Here is a 22,780-nt window from a genome sequence, read left to right as displayed (position 1 = left end):
CACACACACACACACACACACACACAATTTAGATATGCTACTTTCAAGCTATGAATCCTCTCTGGATTAGACAGCTACTCTTGTGATTGAAAAACTAAATCACCAAATGCAATCACTATGCTGTATTAGTGAGTGTGAGCTACAGCTCAAATAGATCAAACCTCAAATGTACACTTGCCCCGATGGCACACTCACAGGCCTACGTCTCTACAGAAAGCACCCAAAGTCTACTTCAAGAAACACAAATGTGCATGGGAGAGATGGCTGAGGGGTTAAGAGCACTGGCTGCTCTTCCAGAGGTCCTGAGTTCAAATCCCAGCAACCACATGGTGGCTCACAACCACCTGTAATGGGATCTGATGCCCTCTTCTGGTGTGTCTGAAGACAGCTACAATGTAGTCATATAAATAAAATAAATGAATCTTTTAAAAAAATAAGTCTAAAATAAAATATTAAAGGTACACAAATATGTTTATAGAAAAACTCCTAAGTGGAACATCATATTTCTAAATTCTTTAGGTAACAACTTTTAAAAAGTCAGTGGGGTTTTCCTTAAAATTACAAATTTTATCAAAGCCATCTCAGTAACAAAGCTTGAACTATGGAGAAATATCCTGAAAACTTCGGAATGTCATTGTAATTCTAAACAGAGGGCTTCTGCAAGCGGCTGACCTACCCATCAGAGTCAGTTTTTGAGACCAATGCCATGCCTCACAGCTTTCCAGGACGAATTTAGACTCTAAGCCAGATTTCTGTAGGATTTTCAGTTTAGCCTCTTCCAACAATTGACCCAGAATTCAGGCACAGTGGATTAGACCATATGTTTAAGAAAGCAACCAGTCAACCTTTTATTTACGTGTGTGTGTGTGTGTGTGTGTGTGTGTGTGTGTGTGTGTGTATTAAGAAATTAAAGAATGACTTATCTGTAAAAATTATCGGAACTGAGACTTACTTGTTAGAGATTTCACCAAGGAATACTGGCTCCATCTGGAGGGAAGGGGCACTCAGTGCCTTCAGCCTCAGTGGATAAACCCGAGGTCACACAGACAGCTCTGGGTAAATCCAGTGAGTTCACAAAAGAAACAAAGGGACATGAATGTGGGGAAAGGGGGCTTGTCTGGAGAAGGACAGGTTGATGGGGTGGTGGGAAGGATAGAAGAGGGTGAGAAGTAGCATACCCAGGAAGCATTGGAGTTACATACCCAGAATGCGTCTGAGAAACATACCCAGAATGCATCAGAGTAACATACCCAGAATGCATCATGTGTGAAACAGCCTAAGAATAAATTTAATAAACTTCATAGGGTTTTGTTGTTGTTGTTGTTTTAAGAAAAAAGAAAAGACTTGAGTTGGATTTAGGATTTGTTAGAGATAATTATGATTTAAAACTGTGATTGTTTCTAAGCTTTCCCTCAGGTGGGGGAGGGCGGAAGGAAGACATTTTACTACATATAAGCTCTAAGCCACACAAACCCACCTTAACCACTGACAAGTGAACTATCTTAAAATTTTTCTGCCGGGCAGTGGTGGCGCACGCCTTTAATCCCAGCAATTGGGAGGCAGAGGCAGGCGGGTTTCTGAGTTCGAGGCCAGCCTGGTCTACAGAGTGATTTCCAGGACAGCCAGGGCTACACAGAGAAACTGTCTCGAAAAAAACAAAAAAGAAAAGAAAGAAAGAAAAAAGAAAAAAATTCCTACGTGTCTGAGTGTTTTGACTGCATGTATGTCTGTGCACAATGTGTGTACAGCATCCACAGAGACCAGAAGAGGTCACTGAATGCCCTGAAATTGGAGCTGTGGCTTGATTGTGAGATGTCCTGTGGGTACTTGGGTCCCTCTGCAAGAACAGTCAGTGATCTTAAGCACCAATCTCTCCAGCCCAAGTGAACTATTTTCAACCATTCACATAGGGCCTTGGGATCAAGTATTTGGACAGGTGGATTTTTTTGAAGTATAAAGGTTGAACACAGCGGCTCACTAAGTATGCCTTGCTCACACTCCAGACAACACTTTTTAGAAAAAAAATCACCTTCCACAGCTCCGTCTCTTCTAAGCTTACTCCCCCCTGTCCCTTCTCCCTTGAGGTACCTGCTACGGTGAGATATCTCTGCTTTGCTGAAACAGCAACTGAGACTATAGATTTGGGAGTAATAGGCACTGTGCTAGCAGAAGCACTCAGTGAGCCAGAAGACAGGTGGCAATAGGACTTGCACTGGCAAGGACCATGTGCATTTGCACAAAACAAACTTGGTGCCTTTGAAAGATTTTGTGTCTCCGTCTAAGTCACAAGGCATCTTTGACATGAAACATCTTTTTCCTCTCCAAAATTTACTTCCTGGGTTCATTTTTCCCTTTATCCCACACTCCCCAGAGTGGAAGGCTATATTCTAAAGCCCCTCTGTGTTCTTCCCCTAACTCAGCTTCCAGAAAGCTTTCTTCTATCTGACCTTCGCAACCAACCAGACTGCCATACAGATCAGCAAGCTCAAAGCCAAGCTTTCCATAGGACACCTAGCCTGGAAGTGCCCAATGGATACCACACATTAGAAGATATAAATGGGTATCCAGTGAAATTCCAGACACTGGGTTTCTGAGATGATTAAATACTACTTGTCTTTCTACATGTTGTTGTTGTTGTTGTTGTTGTGCAAAAGTTAAAAAACTTGGAATTCAACATTAGCAGCAGCAGGAAACATGCAACTAGTTTGAGGAGTCAATTGATCCCTTAAAAAAATTGAACATAACACATTGCCTACAGCCCCTTCATCATCCTGATCTTTGTTTCTAACATTATCTGTTTAACTTTACCTACAAGAACTGAACACTGCAACTCCAAAGGAACATATGTGTCCTCTATGATAACTTTTATTTAACTGTCCCATGAGCTACCTTTCACAATTCAAAATTTTTTATCTTGGAGAAATTTCTGCGTGCACACACAAAGGGAGGAATATATATACTACCTTTTCTCCCAGACTTCCAAAGCTCAAGAGATTGTGTAAACGCTATGTCGAGAAGCCAGGGTATGCTAGAATGAATTGATGGCATCCTCTAAAATATCTCCATCGTTATTTGAGCTCCCCATTAACATTGTCAAAAATTGGGTGAGGACCCTGGGAAGATTTTCAAATCTAGATTTGCGTATGGGTCTTGCTGAAATTTAAGGAGGTTCGAACTTTTCTAGTGGGAGCCAAACAAAAGATCTTGCAAGAAAGCTGCATTCTTCATGCCCTGTTTTCAGAAAAGGCCTGTTTCACTGCAGCTTGTTCGATGGTGAAAACGTCCCTCACCTCTCTAAGGGCTCCAGAAACCGCTGACCCCTGTGCTTTCAAGATCTATCACCGTGGAACTGAAGTCCTGGGTAGCCACTTCCTTAACACAGACATACCACAGAAGTTTCAGGTCCCGAAACTCAAGTGAACTGAACTGCTTAAACCAGCCTTGTAAAGTCTGAGCAGACAGACTACATGATGCGAGACCTATGGTAGGAATGAAACCCCAAGAGCCAAGGTAAGCACAATGCAAGCCAGAGCCCTGGAATGTTCCTTATAAACTGACAGATAACTAGTATTCTGAAAATGGTGTTTAATGGACATTAATCTCACTGGGCATTTAGTGGGCAAGAAGGTGACACTGTCCCCAGAGACATGGTTAAAAGAATCAAGACTGATTGAAGATTTTGCTTTTGAAGAAGGAATAAATTCTATTTCTTTTCTTCATTAAGATAGTTTGGATGAAATATTAATAACCATGTAAGTGACTTACAATGTATAGCCTTGCCAGGTCCAGGTCACAGTATCCTAAAAGAGAAGTAGTCAAACTGTTAGTCTAGATGGGTAGGGATACCTGTAATCTCAGTAAATGAGAGATGGAGGCAAGAGATCAGGAGTTCAAGCCCAGTTTTAGCCATACCGTGAGTTCAAGGCCAACAGAAGCTGCATGAGACCTAGTGTCAAAAAACAAACAATACCAACAGCCAAATAAAATTAATCTTTGTTTAATATTAGGACTTGTGTAGACTTTTTCTAGAGTAAGAAGCAATGTATTAAAGACTAAAATAAGCTTATAATTATTAAATGACATGAATTGATGTAAAAACTCATTAATGACACTGATTATATGGCTCTGCGGAGATCATTTCCCACCCCTGTATATTTTTATGGAACAACTGGCTCTGAATTTAAAATATTGTACATGTTCATTAATTTTTCCCCAAACAAGCATATCTAGAAAAGTAATGTGCATGTAATATATATAATTTATCATTTATAGAAAATGATTATTTGGAAGAAAAAACCAAAGCAGTACACAATGCAGGAATTTTAATATGTGAAGGTTTAAATACACATACAGAGGCCTGAGTAGAAGTTTGATAGATTTTAATTCCTTTTTTACTGCAGATATTCAAGTTGAGAACTAGTCATTAGACAGTAATCTGAGCAGGCCTAGAGCTCATAATCTTTCTTAGTATGAGTAACAGTTACACCCTCCTTTTATTACCCACTGGTAAGGCATGAAGCCCAGTGTCTGGAGAGGGCAGCATAGTTAATGTGTGGAGGATAACGGTGGGACCAGCTGATGCACAAGACACTGCTTCCTGGGGCAGCCTTGGACTCTAGAGGAGATGTGGAGTTGTCTAGGACAGTTTCTACACCAATTGCCAGTGCTCACGCAGCCGGTAGGTACTCCACCTGTACTTACTGCCTCCCCCAAGCTTATCCTCTGCTTCTGGCCTTGCTACCACCAGTCACCTCTGTATATTGAAATGTCTCCTTGTTGTCCTCATCTACTATCCAGTCTAGTCAGAGCCTAAGTCTGAGGCTCCCCTGTCTATCACAGAGACGGCAGAATAGGGACTACAGAACGCCTTCCTGAATCTAAGTTACACAGAATAGTGTTTAGTACTGGTATCACGTTTTAAAAGGCCGGCGACAGGTGGCATTAATCTGCCCAATTGCTTCCCCCCTTTAGCCTTTCATCAATGAGATTTTTAAGAGTCCTAGAAAAGGAGCTATTTGCAATACAGAATTCCTTCCCTTACCAGCTTGTTTGGATATCTGAGGAGGACGGGCTGCACTGGAACTCCTGGGATGAAGGCTCCTAGAACCACATGGAAATTGTATAACAAGGTTTGTCTATGAACAAGAGGTATATAATAATCAAATAAATAAATCAAATAAATACACTGATTGCTTGAGAGGAGACAAAAACAGAGGCCATGCTGAAATATTTACGTCATTACAAGTAAGTTATTACTCACGAGTTATTAAAAGTAAGATGTAAGCAAACATTAAATGCTGTGCCTCACCCACTTAAGCACATATTTATTCACTGTTTTCTTTGGTAAAGAAAACGACATTTTAAAACATAATTTCACCATTTATTTATTTTTATTTGGGGGATGGTTTTTGTTTCCTAAATACATACTATCCAATATTAAAAAAAAAAAAAAAAAAAAGTAAGGCCAAAAGTCGAGGCAAATAAGCAGAAGAAGTAAAGCTGTCACACTGGCCTGAAGTGAGCCACACCTTTTTGTGAAGCACACTAGCAGCCAACAAAGGGCCTGAAGTGTTCCACGCTAAAATGAAAGGCGCATTCATGGCTGCCTTCCTAGAACTGAAAAAAAAAAAAAGTGAACTTTGGAAGGCATGTAAAAGCATAAATGGTATTAAGGTAGGCTGTCTACTTCTTGGCAGAAAACCCCAGATAACTATGAGGCTCCTTGGAGGAAAAAGAAGTCAGTGCATGCGCACACACAGATATACACATAGACACATACACAGAGGCACAAACAGACACACACATACATAGATATACATAGGAAGACTAATGTGCACGCACACATGTGCGCACGCGCGCACACACACACACACACACACACACACACCACATACTCCCCTAAAAGGGAAAGGCTACATCAAAAAAGTGAGCAAAGAAGTAAATCGGCATAAGTTCTGTGGAATCACAGCATCAGAAAGATTTTTATCAGAAAAGACAAGCCAGGAGCAAATGAATTATATTGTGCTTTACAATGGAGTTATTTGAGAAACCTCCCATACTATATTGTTACAATACATAATTTAATTTATCTCACCTGGTTTAAAAGTAATCAAACAGGAGCGATTAGTACAAGTACCTTCTGGGAAAACTAGTATCTTGGGAGAAAAGGAATAAATTTAATATTTCAGTCTAATTAATAGATCACCTCGTTATTCTCCTATGACTTCACCAACACTGCTAATGCTTCAAAAAACTAAAACTGAGGCGAGAGTCTGACTCTTGATTTGAATAAAAGCTGGGCTCAGCTTCTTCCAAATACTCCTTTAAAGGAAGGGCAGTTTGTTTTTGTTTCTTTCTTTCTTTTTTTTTTTTTAAAGTGCAGTTTGACCAGTATGATAATTAGAAAGACTTTGAATAAATAGTATTCTTAATTTATAGAATATGCTGTTTGCACATGTCTTGTACATGTCTCAATGCTTTTATTAACGATCTAAATAAACTGGAAAGAAGACATAAAGCAAGGTAACACCCTCAACCAAAATTAATCTTGTTACAGTTTCCTCATTAGATGCTGTTTACCCCCAATACATAGTTCGGGGATGCCTTGCGCACAGAGGGCATCTTGTGGTGCCTTCCGCTCCGTTGCCCTAGTTATCACGGGACATACACTGTCGTGGCTTGCTCCGCTGTTCCTGGGGACACATTTTAGTTGTGTCACTGGGCTGCTACCTGACCTTTTCTCTGAGGGAGACACACAAACCCTGGGAAGAGCTCCCTTCATGAAGGCACGGGCTTGGTTTTCTGACACTTTTAAGATTGAGTCAAGAGCTAAGTGCTAAGGATAGAAAAAAAAAAAAAAATCTCCAATCAAATCTCTGTCCTCAAAGCAGTCGGCGACAACATGATCTGTCCTGATTGGAGAGGGGGAAACACTGGCTCAGGCTACGGAGCAGGAATAAACGAGTGGCGTAACTCCATCCCCTAATTAATAAAATGGGTTTCCTGTGACAACTAGACACGACGGTCAGCGGCTGTGTTTGGTATGAATCCACACATAGCTCATTAACAAGGACTGCTAACAAAGTGAGTCAGGGAAACCTCGGGGAGGAAGGAGCAGTCTAACAGCCTAGCAGCTCCAAGGTTGCCATTATTTCCACAGCCTCCTCCCCTCCCCATGGCTGTCGGTCAGGGCTTGAGAAGGCTACCACACCAGACCACGGTACCCCTGGACAGAGGAAAAGCTCTGCAAAATGAGAAAAAACGAGCTGAAATCCGCCTCCTTGTTATCTCTCGCCTACTACTCCTAGAACATATTTCTTGGATCCAAAGAGAAAATTTAACTTTTCCAAATGACTCCTAGGTTTCTCAAGTTCCCAGGGTGGGTGTCCCTGAGCATCTATGTGTTACCATAAGAGGGCTGCCTGGTATAGTATCTGTCTGCTAGTGATCTTGTTATCAGGAGGGCAAAAATAGAGGGTGTTCGTCGGATTCAATCTTGTTTTGTGTGGTACGTCGTACCCTCCTTTAACCCTAAAAGGACACCCCAGGAAGGGAGCCAGGCGATGGTGAAGTATAACATGGGTTTTTACGGGATATTTCGATATGCCCTTGAATGGAAAGCTCTATTTAAATATAATTCAGAAAAAAAAAATGGTATACTTTGAATATTTTCAGTCAAGTAACTTAAATTATGTAAAATAATCATTGTATTTAACAGGAATTAAAGTCAGCGTTAGAGAATCATTTTTTTTTTTTAATGGCTCAAAGAAAACTTCTGACAGATAAAAGGAGCGGAACATGTGGGGACTTTACACTAACTGATTTTACTCTACATCTATTATGCTACAGACATGTGGCATGGAGATCTTGCTCTCTGAGGACCCAAATGAGAACTTCTACAGACAAACACAGGTCCTCAATATATATAAATGACCCACTCCTGCCTCTTACCTGGGGCCACTCTCCGCCTGATGTTGCTCGCTTTTTGATTTCATTGATTGTGTTTTTTCGGGAATCCGGGTCAACACGGGATACCAACACTGGCTGCAAAGCCCGTAACAGTCCTTGAAGACAAAAGGTCATTTTTTTTTTTTAAGCCACCCTGGCATTAGCACTGGATAAACTGAAATGATTTTTACAGCAAATGAAAATGCTAGCAACTCTAAAAGTAGAATCTTTTTAAAAACCCAGATTCAAAGTTCTCTAGTGAGACTCTAATTTCAAATGCAGAGATGGGTTTTATTTCATTGATTCTACAGGAGTTAGTGGAAAGAGCAGAGAGGGAGGGGGCGGGGAGTGGAGGGAGGAGCAAACGTCTTCTTCCTTAATGGATGTTAGGCTGTCAATCAAAGCTTCAAAACTATCCTGTTTGATTTTGGATCATGTACACGAGTCGCGGGAGATTGTGATGGATTCTACTAAAATCCTTGGGAACAGGTCACCTCCAATCACATGAAAACAGTCTCCCAGTGCTCTGCAAAGGAAATGTTTGGGGACAAGCCATGGTGCACAAAGCACAGTAAAGTCAACATTGAAGGGACCAGGGGTGGTGTGGGGGGACATCTTCACTCATTCATTGACAAAGCTACAAGGATTCCTATTCTTTCTATTCTTTCTCAGGGACACGGAGGCAGCATCCGGCGACGTTCACACCCACTCTCTCATGGCTTGGTGTGTGCCTGCTGTAACCTTGGGACAACCAGGAGCAGTTACTTGGAGACAGGGTCCTCTGGGAGAGATGAAAGCATCTGGCAGGAAAAACACTTCACTCACTTCGTTATTTTTTATGGCAGGAAGCACTCATTGTTCCACATCGTAATTTTCAAAGATTTACACAAATGTCCCCCAGGGAACCGTAGGGGCACAATAATTTAGAAAGCGGAGCTAGGAGGAAAGATTTAGTGCATTTATCAGCCTAAAACCATAAAGAGATGTTCATGAAATAGCATGTGACTGGTGGTTTTTTTGTTTTACTTTTCTTTCTCCCAGACTCTTTTTAAAAAAATAAGCATCTGATTTTCCTCATGCATAGCAACACAAAGATATGACGACGCAGAGATAAGGCAAGGTCTCCTGAAAGCCCGAAAGTGAAAGAGAAGGGCGGAGAAAAAAAAAAAAACAAACCTCATTCTTTACATAGAGTAGCTCATTTAAAGAAAAGGAAAATGTTTAAAATATTTTAAAGTTTTATTTTTTTTTAACTGGCTGGAGATATCATTCGGTGTTAGATCATTGCCCTGCATGTACAAGGCCATGAGTTTAATCCCCAGGAATTACAGTAATAAGCATATTGGAAAATGCCTATATATGATTCTTTCATCTTAACGTACGCACACGATAATACTTTAGCTGTTGCCCCTTCGGATACTTACTGCCAACCAGAGGGGTCTGTGCATTCTCGTTCCGTGATACCAGAGAAGGCAGCCCAGCTACTACACAGGCAATTCCGTCGAAGAACGTGGAATGAGGAGCGACGACGAAGATGGGCGCTTCCAGAGGGCTTGCCACCTTTCCTTTCACGGTAACCGTAAACCCCATGGCGAAGAACATGGCACGGGCCAGGAACATCAGAGCGGGCCGAGTGATCTTCCTTTGAAAGCAATGATGGAAAAGATGTTTTTCAGCTTTGCTTCCCTCTAAAGCACAGTAGGGCAGCAGAATGAGATCAGAGAAGCTCATCTTCATGGACGAGCTGTGGCGAGTGGGAGCTGCTGGAATTGTCTGCGGCTGTCAACCTGACACGTGTGGAAGGAGGTAACCTCAGCCGAGGAGTTGCCTCCATCAGATACCCTGTGGGTGTGGATGGCCGTGGGTTACTTTCTTTATCACTGATGGATGCTGAGGGCCTAGCCCAGTCCACTGTGGCGGCAGGGCCTGGACTGTGTGAGAAGGTAACTAACTGAACAAGAACCCAGGGAACAAGCCAGTTAGCAGTGTCCCTTCATGAGTCCCTGACCCCAAGGTCCTGCCTTGAGTTCCCCTGCCTGGCTTCCGTGATGATTTAGGAGTTCTAAGATGACACAAAACCTTTCTTCTCCACACTGGTGTTGGACAGTGTTTATCATGGCAAAAGAAAGCAAATTTGAACAGGAGCTGAACAGGGAACTCCTCTGAATTGGCAGACTGTTCTAAATGTTTCATATATATTAATATTTTTAAGTCTCAGAATACTCTTGTGAAATGCATATTAATATCATCCTCATTTTTAAAACTTATTCCTTACGTTTATCTATATATATGTGTATGTCAGTAGGAATGTGCATCCTACATTGCGCATCACGTGGTCAGGGGAAAACGTGTAGAAGTCAGGTCTTTCCTTCCACCATGTGAATCTAGGGATTTGAACTCAGGTTGTTAAGCTTGGCAGCAAGCATCTTGACCCAGAGAGCCATCTTGCTAGTCCTTGTAATCTCATTATTTACATTTAAATTTAATTTTATTTTTATGTATCTCTGTGTTTGCCACAGGTATATGGGTGACCAGGGAGGCCAGAAGAGGGTATTGGAACTAGGGTTACAAGAGGCTGTGAGCTACCTGATGTTGGTAGTGGGACCTGATCTCCGGTCCTCTACAAGAGCAGCAAGCACTCTTAACCCTTGGGCCAGCCCTCCTCAATCTCGTTTTGAAGACGAGAGAACAGAGGCACAGAGTAATGATTTCTCTAAAGGCACATGGATCGTAAATGCCCCCATTATTCTGTGAGCTTGAGACAATCAAAGTGAATCTTCAAACTACAGCCCACAAGGAGACTGCCAACATCAGTCCTGGCCTCGGAAAGCAGCCATCTTGAATGAATGCCTCGTACATAGTGAAGATGCTACTGTCTACCCAAACACTATAGACGTCTCATGGGGAAGTGACTGAGGACAAGCCCTTAGAGATAAATCTAGTCTATAGTACTACAGCCTGCAGACGTCACCGACACCTACAGAGGTAAATGCACCGTTGCACTGCCACTGAACTTGGATACACGAGCAATTGCAGAAGCCTTGCTATTTACTTCTTTAAACAGTTTTAAGATATTCTATCATTGAAAGCAATTATCTCTGCAGGCAAGATGGTTCAGCAGGTAAGGACATGCTTTGCCATCAAGCATGATGACCTGAATTAAATATCTAGGACCCACACAGTAGAAAGAGCTAACTACAACCTCTGCATGTGTGCAGTGGTATATTTGCACATGTATACATACATATATACACAAAATAATGGTTTAAAAAGACTACTATCATGCTGTGCAAAGAACCGTGCTGGACAGGTAGGACTTATAAGGTGCAGTGCCTTACCTGATAAGCTTAAATAATAGAGCATAAAAATATTCTCATAGATATTCAGATTCCTAAGCACAGAATGGATACAACTCAGTATATGAGCAAACATATGTTACAGAGCACCCAGACATAGGGTGATTCTTACTATCCTGAAATCAGAAGGGTTCGGAGTATCCCAACCAGGCCCACACAGAACTGTGCCCACCCTTGTGGAGATGAAAGAGAATTCACAAGAGAGCAGAGCAAAGCCCTGCATGTAAGAGGCAGCCTCACTATGGCTCCCTTATATATCCTTCCCTCCAGATATATAAGCAAAAAGAAATAGCTGGGATGGAAGTAGGGGGTGTCCCCGTTCTTTGGTGCTCTAGCCTCCCTTAAGTTGCCTGTGCTTGTGAGGCAAACCCCTTGTGCACCCTCCCGTAAGCATCCCAACTAAACTTCCTGGTTCACTAAGCTAGACTTGCATGGAATCATTTCTTTGGGTCTGTCATCAGTGTCCTATCTGAATGAATAGACATTTGTTCACATCTCTATTTAAACAACAACAACAACAATACAGCTCTTTATGGAAAGTACAATAAAATGTATGCAGTCATTCCTCAGTAGCTGTGGTGAAAAGACTCCACACCCAGTCATTTATAAATAGCAACATCTTTGAATGCTCAAGTCTTTTATAAAATTCCCTGTAGCCATGGCATAAAAGCCATGCACACTGTCCTGCAGACTTTTAAACATCTCTGGAGTTCATACTAACTCATACCGTGTAAATGATATGCAAATAGGTATATAGGTTCAGGAGAGATAGTATCATTTTTCTCTAAGCATTTTCATGCAGATGCAGAACACACTCCTGACTATACAGCACGTACGAGGTACGGAGAAGAACTTTTAAAACATGAGCTTCTAACAAGTAGCCACAGAGGAAGGTTCTGTGATGCTGGCCTCTCAAGGAATGAAACTCAGTAATCCAGAGTGCTTTCTGGAGGGCACAGGAAGGTGGCAACCTCCACATTTAGTCTAGAGGTGAGCTCTATATACTGTAGAAGCACAAAGTACATTTCTGGGTTTCTATACTTTATTTCTTAACTACAGCGCTGCAGCTTCTTTATAAATACATTTCAAGAAGCCACACCCCTTAATGACTGCTATTTAAATGTGCTATTTAAACGCCCACAGGGGAAGAGCTGTGCAAACCTGGTGGGCTGAGGTTGAGCTCCAGGAGCCATGTAAAGGGAAGAGACAAGGGTATGCATTTGTGAGCTGAGCACTTCTATAGAGGGATGGGAGGTGAGCCAATGAACTGCTGAACACTGGAATGCGGTATCACAGCAAAAACAAGACAGTGTGCCTCAAAACGAGGGGAAAGATGAGGATCCATTCCCACTCCCAAGTGTCCTCTGAAAGACATGTATGTGCTGTGGCACAGTACACACATGCACTTGTGCATGCACGTACACACACACACACACACACACACACACACACATTTTTAAAAATGTTAATAGCTAAAAATCTTGTGCCACATAAAAACTTCACTTGTATGAGAGGAAATAGATATGGATTTCATCGACAGCAGTAAAACATTTCTAAAACAAAAACAATAAAATATTGAAAAGAACACATTTCTAGTTTTGTGTGTATGTGTGTGTTTGTGTGTGTGTTGGATTCTTAAGCTATTCCTTCCCTAGATTTTTGTAAGCCAGTAACTATAAAACCAAAGGAAAAAAATCTGAAAGAATCATGAATCTGGAAGAGCAACCCATCAAGTGCTACTTTATAGTGTGCACCCTTGAGTTATAAAACAAAGAAGTCTGATTTGCAAGGACAGAGTTTTCTCTGGGGGCATTGCCAACGCTTTCCTACTTCAAAACAGCTTTGCTTTTGATATTCACACTTGCTCCCTGGAACAAAACCCGGAAGCAAACTGCCTACTTCTATAAAGGTTGTAGAACAGCAGCTCTCATGATTCAGGAAGACATATCTGCATTTGAGATTTGTATAAAAAGAACACATCCATGCATATGAATGAAAGCAAGGGAACAAGCACTGTTCACAAGTTCTGGGAGTTCATCAATGTCCTAAAATAAATGTATAGATTTGCAGCCTGTTGGAATCCACAGAATACACATTAGGCCCATAAACATTATATACAGATGCTAATAATCTGATCCTGTCAAACATTAGGAACTTCTACTAGTATGTTTTATTTGTTCTTGCTCATTCTGTTCTCTAGAACCTTCCCAGTTAGATAATTCTAGAAATCCTAGAAAAGAACTTCCATTTGCCTCAGTACTAAGCTTTGGGGAAAAAAAATGCTATTTTGAGTGATAATAAAAGAGAATGTTAACCACAAATATAATTAATAAAGATTATATAATCCATCTACTTAATGACATTACTGAAGATCATTAACTCAGGGGAACAAAAGACAATGTGAATACCGTGAAAAGACAAAAAGAAAGCCAATGATCTTCTAGCTATGATGTTCCAGAAATAACAACAGAATGTTAGAGTGACTTCATCAGTGTGTCACAAGGCCCAGGACACACCACCTGAGAGGAAGAAAGGTTTGTTTTAGCTCATGTCTTTAGGGATATTGGTTTACAATGGACAATTCTGGGGACCACGAGGCAGTGGTGGAGAGTCACAGGAGCAAGAACAGAACAGGGTACAAGCTACTCACCTCACTGTGGGCAGAAAACAGAGAGGAGATTCACACAGGGGCTCTCCCTGTCCTTCCCCAGGACATACTCTTAGTAATTGACCTGATTACTCCAATTAGGCTAGGCCCCCCCCCCCAGATTTTCATCACCTCCTTATAATGCCATCATATTATGAATCCATGAAGACACTAATCCTTTGCTCAGGCACTCAAGATACAGTCACTCCACAAAAGCCCATTGGCTCTCAATAAACCTTCTACTACATGAAGCTATTGGAGACATTTCATGTTAAAACATACCCCAGGGGCTCTTTCAGAACCAAAGATGAATATCCTTCACAAAAATTCAGAAAACAAAAATGTTTTAACATTAAGTATACCTAGAAGTCACTAGTATCAAAATGCACCTGTGTGACAATTTCTGCATACATCAAGGCCATTTCCACGAAAGAAACAAAAACACACTGTTAAAGCCAAGCAGCAGTGAGCTAAAACCATTGGCCCCCCTGGAGAAACTCTAAAAGTTTTGATTTGTGTAATATTTGGACATGATCACCACTTACCTCCTCCAACCACTTATTGGCTGGGTCAGCTTTTCAGGGCAGCATGCTGTTGAAATGACAGCAAATGGCCATGCCAGCAGCAAAATTAATCCAACCAGTAAAGCACGGACTGGGAGCAGAATAATTCCAAGAAGCAGCAGCTGCAAAAAAAAAAAAGAAAAAAAAAAAAAATGGTACGTAATAGGAAAGGTTTTGGCTTCCTGCATGTTTTCAAGGGTGAATTAATTAAATGTCTTGCATGAGACTGAGATATAAACACACACAAACAAACACACACACAAGATATGACATTTGTCATGGTTTGTGTGTGTGTGTGTGTGTGTATATATATATTTGGTTTTTCGAGACAGGGTTTCTCTATATAGCCCTGGCTGTCCTGGAACTCACTCTGTAGACCAGGCTGGCCTCGAACTCAGAAATCTGCCTGCCTCTGCCTCCCGAGTGCTGGGATTAAAGGTGTGCACCACCACGCCCAGCTGGTTTGTATATTCTTGGACCAGGGAATGGCACCATTTGGAGGTGTGGCTTTGTTGGAATAGGTGTGACCTGGTTGGAGTAGGTGTGTCACTGTGGGTGTGGGCATAAGACCCTCACCCTAGTTGCCTGGAAGTCAGTCTTCCAGTAGCAGCCTTTGGATGAAGATGTAGAGCTCTCAGTGCTGCCTGCACCATGCCTGCCTGGATACTGCCAGGCTCCCACCTTGATGATAATGGACTGAACCTCTGAACCTGTAAGCCAGCCTCAATTAAATGTTGTTTTTTGTAAGACTTGCCTTGGTTATGGTGTCCACAGCAGTAAAACCCTAACTAAGACAACATTGAATCTCAAAGGGTTATTTCTAGCAGAGCATGGTGGCACATATTTCTAATCCCCACATTCTCTGCCCAGAAGCAGGCAAATCTATAACATGTATAGTTTGAGGCCAATCTGGCCTACATAGTGAGTTCTGGGTCATACATTTTATGAGACCCTGTCTCAAAATAATAAAATAAAATAAAACAACACTATCAATAATAAAGGCAAAAGAAGCAGTGGGAGAACCATGGGACAACTGGATCTGTGCATCAATGAGGGGGCACAGAGGATACTGGGAGAACAGAGGAAAGGTGAGCCTGACGTAGCAGGTAGAACAGGCTTCCTGTGAGAAAGTGGCAGCCTCGGTATTCCTACAGAAGAAGCGGGTGCCCTAGGTCTGTGGTGCTAAATACTTAAGAGACCAAGACAGGGGGAGCAAGTTCAAGGCTACCCAAGCTACAACGTGAAGGGAAAGGGAGCTTAACCCCTCAGTGATAAGAGTGCTTGCCCCACACGCTCAAGCATCAGCATGGTCCCAGCATAGCTAACCACAAAGCCAACAGATGCTAGCCAGGCAAGGCAGATACACTGTTTCCCAAGAGCTACACAGAAAGACGAATAGGAACAGCAGTCTCAGTGAAGGATGGATGGATTGCACTGCTTCCCGGGCCTGCCAGTGCTGAGTAACTAAGCAATAAGGAACTGGGGGAGAGAATACAAGCAATAAGTAAGACTAAAGGATATAAGAACAGTAAATCACATGTAGATGCTTAGTGTTTGTCAGGCACATAACACACGGTGATTCATCCAGTTCTTAAGATCTTAAGTTCATTTACATGCAAAGAATGCCATGGAGAGTTCTGTCTACCACATAGGTCCTAGAAAGCATAACTTAGGTCTTCAGGCTTAGCAGAAAGAGTTTTGTTCGGCCTGAGCCATCTTGCCACTTTGTTTCCTTTGGTTTGTTTGCAATGAGGGTTGAGCCCAAGGCCTCAAGCAGGATGTCACTGTAACACCAGTGAGCTATAGACCTCCAATCCCCACTTACTGTTTGGTTTGGTTTGGTTTGGTTTGGTTTGGTTTGGTTAGGTTTGGTTTGGTTAGGTTTGGTGGTTTTGGTTTTGGTTTTGGGTTTGGGTTTGGCTTTTGAGACAGAGTCTCTCTCCACAGCCTTGGCTGATCTGGAACTCATTATGTTGAGCAGCCTCTGCCTCCTGAGTGCTGGGATTTAAAGGTGTGCGCCACCATGCCCAGATTCATTTTTCATTCCTTATATGTAGCTCTTGTAACAACTCTCATCATTTTTCCTTCTAAAACTATCTTCATTTTCTTTCAACTTCCAAATAATATTTTATATCACATTCATTCATCTATCTATTTTGCGTGTGTGTACATGTATGTATGTGGGAGCTTGTGTGATGTAGCACACATGTGGAGGTCAAAGGGCACTGTATGAGCATTAGTGTTCTGTTTCCACTGGGTGGATCTTGGGAAGGAACCTGGGTTGTCTGGTGTGGTGGCAAGCATCTTTACACAAAGCATCTTTAGCTTTCTAGCCTCCTCCTCATTGGCTATTTATTTCTAGATTGACTTGTCGTTTTTAGGAGTTCTGGGAGTTATTTACATGCTTTGGATACTATAGCCTTACCAGATATATTATGTACAAATATATTTTCTCAAAGTGTTTTAGGCTATCACTTTCATTTCTTCCTCTCATTTTACATGTATATGTGTTCAGTGTGTGCTTGTTGGCGTGCTTGCTTTGGGCTCATGGAAGGTGGGGGTGGGTTGCATCTGGAAGCCTAAAGTTACTGGTAGATGTTTTCCTCAACCACTTCCCACTTCAATTACTGGGGTAGGGTCCCTTATTGAAGCACAGCTCTCCAATTTAGAGTAATCTAATTGGCCAGCTTGCCCCAGGGATCCTGTTTCTGCCTCATTAGTGCTGGGATTAGAGGCAACCACTATACTTGCCCAGCTTTCCGTAAGGGTTCTGGATACCCAAACTCAGGCTCTCCTGTTTGTGTGATAAGGGCTTTATTCACTGAGGCATGGCCTTGGATCCCTCTTCAATATAATGGGAACATTTTGAAGCACAAAGAATTTAATTTCACAATACTACTTATCTACTTCTCATATGGTTCCCTCTCCCCACCCAACCTTGTGCCTGTACATGTGTACACCAAGTGCACGTGTGTGTGTGCTTGTGTGTGTGCCAGTGTTTTTGTGTGTATGTGCCTGTGTGCGTGCATGCACACTTGCTTATGCTTTTATTGTCTAGCTACAAAACGAATGACTAATCCACGGTCATTAGGATTTAAACTTATGCTCTCTCCTAACATTTTCATTATTTTAATTCTCATATTTTCTCTGTTTAGTTCTTTTATGAGCTTAGGTTGTTTTATATTAGGTGAACTTAATTCTTTTGTGCATGTCAATCCATTCAGCCCAGACTGCTTGCAAAGACAAGTCTTACTCCATTGAATTGCTGTAGCACGCTTGTAGAAAAATCAAAGGCCATAGATATGTGTTTCTGAACCCAGTTTCCTCCCATTGGTCCATTTATTTAGGAACTTTTATGATTTAATTCTGTAAAGTTTATTTTCTTTGTCACAGGTGGCTACTGGAATCTCTGATCAATTTGATTAATGGTCAGTTGATGCATACAGGAATTTCCTTTAGTGCAGAAACAAATTTCCCTGTACTTGCAAGGGGCTTTGGTTGTGCATCTTGGGTACATGTCAATGCAGGTGGCAGATCAAAACTGCCTGAGCCTTAGATCCTGCTTGTACAGACCCTCAAGGCCAATCAGAGATGACACATCAGGGCATTCTTGGATCTTTCCAGAACACAGGCATACCATCTTTCTCATGTTCAACTGTATATAGTTCAGAGATGGGTTATATACAGCAAACAAACATTTTTATGTGGACAGATAATCCCATCATTTACCACTGGTCATTTTAGTTCTAAATTCTTTCGCAGCAATAAAAATTAGGTTACATTTTACCCTGACGCATAGTAGCCTAAGACCCTTAAATAAAAATACATAAGTAGGGGCTAGAGAGATGGTTCAGCAGTTCAGAGCATTTGCCTGCTCTTCCAGAGGACTGGGGTTCAATTCCCAGCACCCACATGGCAGCTCACAACTGTAACTAACTCCAGTTCCAGGGGATCTAATACCTTCATACGGACATACATCCAGGAAAAACAACAAATTACATAAAATAAAAATAGATGAATCATTTTTAAAATGTATAAATAAAAGAGAAAGGATGAATTTAAGCCTTAAGCCCGATAATAAAATGTTCAAGTAACAACAATCCTTAAGAAGACACCAATCACAATTCAGTGTTAAATTTAGTCTGAGCCAAATATATTAGCATATCTAAGTGAGAATAGACTGTATGAACATCATGTTTTATCCATGCCTATTCAAATGTTTTTATCCATGCTATTCAAGCCACCGATGCATCTATGATATCACTGGTATTATGGATTTTAAAAAGAAAGGAAATGAATACCCAGGCAGTTTAATCCAAGTAGCAAAATTTAAATATAGTATACAATTACAGACCCACGGCAGAGTTAACAATATTAAGATTTGCAAACCAGATTACATTATGTCACATATTATCTCATTTAGCTCTCCTTTGAAGAATTATTTCAATTTATAAGATGAGAAAATATAATAGATAAAGGAGGTTATGTGACTAGGCCAAATTCACAGAATCTGTGAATAATAAGCAAACAGTGCGCTTTGCATTATATGTGGTTTTCATGGAGTTTTTAGAAAAAGCTCTTTTTAGGTGATTTAAAAAAAACTAATAATCAAATTACAATAAAAAATATTGAAATATGGTGCTTTGAGCGTCCCTCCAAACTCTGAACCCAAATAGCCAGGGTACATTTTCACTTAAATATAACTCATTTGTCTAGAGTTATCTTGAAGGATAACATATGTGCTTATAAGTACTGCAAGTGATTCAAGGCATAAAGAGAAACTCTGTAACTTAGTGTCTCCACATCTTTTATCTTCTTCTCTCATACCAGATCCCTATCATTAACTCTAACCACCACCCTCTACCACCACCAACCCGGCTCCCAACACACACACACACACACACACACACACACACACACACACACACACACAGCTCTGTGCTTAACATGCCTCCTCTAGAGGGGTCACAAATCTTTAAGCTGTATATAGAAACAATGCTTAATACTACTTCAGTGAAAAATCGCAACAAGTATGAGCTGGACAGGGAGACAGTAACCCTTCTCCCCCTGCAGACAAGAAAACTGCTGTCTTCACCCATCTTTCTCATTCTCCAGTCACTTATCTCACCAAAGAGGAAGTCAAAAAGTGAACTCACTGATGCCAAAAGCTGTCCTTTCCGAGATAAAGACAACTTCCTTTGTGGCCATTTCTAACATCTATGTCTCATGTCATTTTTGAATCTAGAAAAGGTGCTGTGTGAAAGCCCACTTAAAAATAAAAAAAAACCTCTCGACTGCCTTCATGGGTCATGGGTCTCCGGATTTCTCTTTGCTTTGCTTCCGATTCACAGCCTGGCTGTTCCTGCACAGCTTGTCACTAGAGCCCTACATGTGGTTCCAAGGATAGAGCAGGGCTCTCTGCCACCTCGCTTACTCTACTCAGCTCTGACTGGCTCCCCTTTTTACAAAGGGCATATAAAGGAGAGTACCCTGAAACCCTCTCTCATATGGTAGCTCTAAATCCCCTGCTTCCACAAACTCGAGCCAAAGTTCCTACCCCATCCCTCCCCTTCTCAGGCAAAGAATAGGTCCCTAACTGGGATCCTCCTTACTGACATACCTTCTCTGCATCTTCTCCCTTTTGTGTCCCTTGGACCATCTCATCTCCCAGTGTCTTCAGTTCTCATATCCTCCTGTTTGGCCATCATGACCCTTTCCAGGCGGATCCACAGCTCTTCCTTCCGCAGATGCTTTCCCTTACCAGACTCCACACTCAGCCAACCTCCTACTTCAGACTATCTCCTCAGATGCCTCCCCCATCAGATTTCCAATTCTTCAGGCAAACTCCTAGTCACACCCACTATTCCCTTCGAGTGTCAGACTGGTGATCTCTGACACTCTTGGGATTCGCGATCCTCTCAAGTGCCTCCTCCATCAGACCAGCTAACCCCCCCAGATACCTCCCCTCTCAGTCCTGATCCCCTCAAGACTGATCCTCCTCCGACCAGATGCCCTCACTCCGAGCCTCCTCCATCGCACCACATTGCCTTAACGTGAGCGTGTGCCGCTCCTCTACCTGCAGCCGTCGGGCAGCACTGATCTTCGTCTGCTGGACGAATGGGTTGGGCACCGGCGGCGGGAAGAAGGACGCCTGGCGAGGTACCATGGGTGGCCGCAGCCCGGCGTCCCCGACGCCCGAACCCGGGACCGTAGCCGCCACAGCGGCCGCCTCGGCGCATCGGTTCATGATGGATCCCGGTGCCCGACCCGAGCAAAGCGGGGACCCGAAGTGAGCGGTCGAATTCACAGCCCCAACCTCAGAACCAGAGACTCCCAGCCCCAGGCGCTGTTCCCGGCTTCTGCGCAGGCGCCAGAGTCACCTAGCCCCTAGCTGCCCCGCCCTCCGGGACGCACCCCGGGCTCGGGCCCCGCCCCCTAGGAACCTGCTTTCCGAACACACCTCTTGGATCCCAATCTAGTAAGTAAGCTTATAAATCCAGGGTGGATTTTGTTTATCTGTGCTCGATTTCCGGCGTGTTTCGTTTCTTGTGTAAACCTATTCATTTAGGGGTGTTTGTAGGTTAGAAAGAAAGCGAGCTAAAACAGTAATTAGCAGCAGGAGTAGACAATGTCCCACTCAAAGCATAGGTTAACATGGAGATGGCTGCCTTTCACAGGAATTGAACTACTTGTATAGAAAAGGCAAAAGCAACTGGCTTCTACTGTGGATGAGGAACCTGACCCAGAAAAGGGAAATGTTTGACGACACACTGAGGAAGTATGAGGCCTGTCTGAACCTGTGTAGGAGAGGGTAGGGGGAGTCCAGGGTTGCCCAGGACCTTGGTCATTTGCTAGTTGGTAGAACTCTGCCGAGCTGCTGTTGAAGAATGGAGAGACACTGAACCACTCATCGCTGGCTACCTCTCCTCCCAGCAGGCGGGGGGGGGGGGGGGGAGGGGCTGGGGAGGATGAGAAGTACCATCCAGGCCCTAAGACTGCTTCATGTCCGTATTTACCCACTATGATATCCCAAAAATCTTCCTGCTGCATCAGGTAGTTGTGAGACCTTGGGCTACTGACTTGAACTTCTCTGAGTTAGTTGCCTTCTCTAGGAGTGGGAGGGTAACTGCTACCTCACAGGGCTGTATAGTAAGGATTAAATGATGCAGTGTGATGCACATAGCAAAGCACTGAGGAGCTGGTATGGTGGGGAACAACTGAATTCTCTCTGAATGTGTAACCAAGAACCTTATAAACAACGATATGCTTCTGCCTAGAGACTCTAGGAATAGCCTGTGTCTTGCAAGGAGCTTCGGGAATCAGAACTAGTAGGCTGGACACAGGAAAACGGTGATTTCAGGCCCACTGAGATCTCTCCCAGGAATAGGGTCCATGCCTCACTCCATTACCTCTAGTCCTATCAGAGAAGACTCAAAGCAATAGACTTCCAACCTATCTGATCTAGTAGAGACTTCTGAAACACACACACACACACACACACACACACACACACACACAAAGTAGCTTTTGGATTTCATTGACAAATCTCTATGTGGGAGGTCGGGGAAGGGGGTGGACTACAGGTAGAAGAAGCTCCCACATTTATTGTGGGCTATGTTTAGAAAAGCAAGCTCAACATCCCCCTCAAAGTGTGTTTCCTTGGTTTTCGGGGTGACGGAAGCTGCTGCTGCTGTCTGTGGTCTGTGGCGGCGGCAGCTCTGGGCTTATGTTCGTCATCATTTAGCTCCAGCTCAAATTTTGTTTCTAATGGCTGGCTCTCTGATCCCGCGGGAAGTCTGCCCAGGTGATCCTTTAAAGGTCCCTGGAAGAGGAGCAGGTGTGGCTGCGGGGGCTGTCTTTCTTGGAAACTGAACTGCTATTTAGAAAAGGCAAAAGCAGCTGGCTCCCCCACCCCCACCCCCCGGAGATGAGGAACCTGACCCAGGGAAGGGAAATGATTGATGCATAGGATCCGCTCTCAGCGGACAAGAAACAAACAAAAAGGGAAAGCAAACCTCCAACAGACCCCATACCTAGAGCAAGGGAATTGCTGCTGCATGCGTGCATCCCAGTTCTTCCTCAAGAAGACCAAAACCACCTCTGTGTCTAGGCTTTTCCCCCCGTGTAGATCAGGCACACAAGCCTACTCACTCTGAGGTTCTTAGTCTAGCACCTCTGACCTTTCCAGCATGAGATTTGCTTTTTTAAGCACCCACCCCCACCCCCACCACCATCACTGCCGCCGCCTGTGAACTCCTAAAACAGAG

General features: G+C 42.8%; 1 protein-coding gene across 1 annotated transcript in view; it reads right to left on the bottom strand.

The window, feature by feature from the left end:
• The window catches only part of Lpcat2 (lysophosphatidylcholine acyltransferase 2), a 58,901-nt gene extending 38,069 nt beyond the window's left edge, over nucleotides 1–20,832 (bottom strand). The window contains exons 1-7 of the mRNA XM_021220498.2: nucleotides 20,590–20,832; nucleotides 14,496–14,635; nucleotides 9,372–9,589; nucleotides 7,951–8,063; nucleotides 6,095–6,155; nucleotides 5,042–5,100; nucleotides 3,766–3,800 (exon numbers count right to left, since the gene is read on the bottom strand). Coding sequence (XP_021076157.1) covers nucleotides 3,766–3,800; nucleotides 5,042–5,100; nucleotides 6,095–6,155; nucleotides 7,951–8,063; nucleotides 9,372–9,589; nucleotides 14,496–14,635; nucleotides 20,590–20,760 — 797 coding nt within the window. The 5' untranslated portion in view covers nucleotides 20,761–20,832. The remainder of the gene's footprint in view (nucleotides 1–3,765; nucleotides 3,801–5,041; nucleotides 5,101–6,094; nucleotides 6,156–7,950; nucleotides 8,064–9,371; nucleotides 9,590–14,495; nucleotides 14,636–20,589) is intronic.
• Between the last annotated feature and the right edge of the window lie 1,948 nt (nucleotides 20,833–22,780).

Source organism: Mus pahari, chromosome 20 (genome assembly GCF_900095145.1).
Source record: "Mus pahari chromosome 20, PAHARI_EIJ_v1.1, whole genome shotgun sequence".
Lineage (NCBI taxonomy): Eukaryota > Metazoa > Chordata > Mammalia > Rodentia > Muridae > Mus > Mus pahari.
Note: the sequence above shows the minus strand (reverse complement) of the source record. Positions and strands in the feature narration are given on the sequence as shown.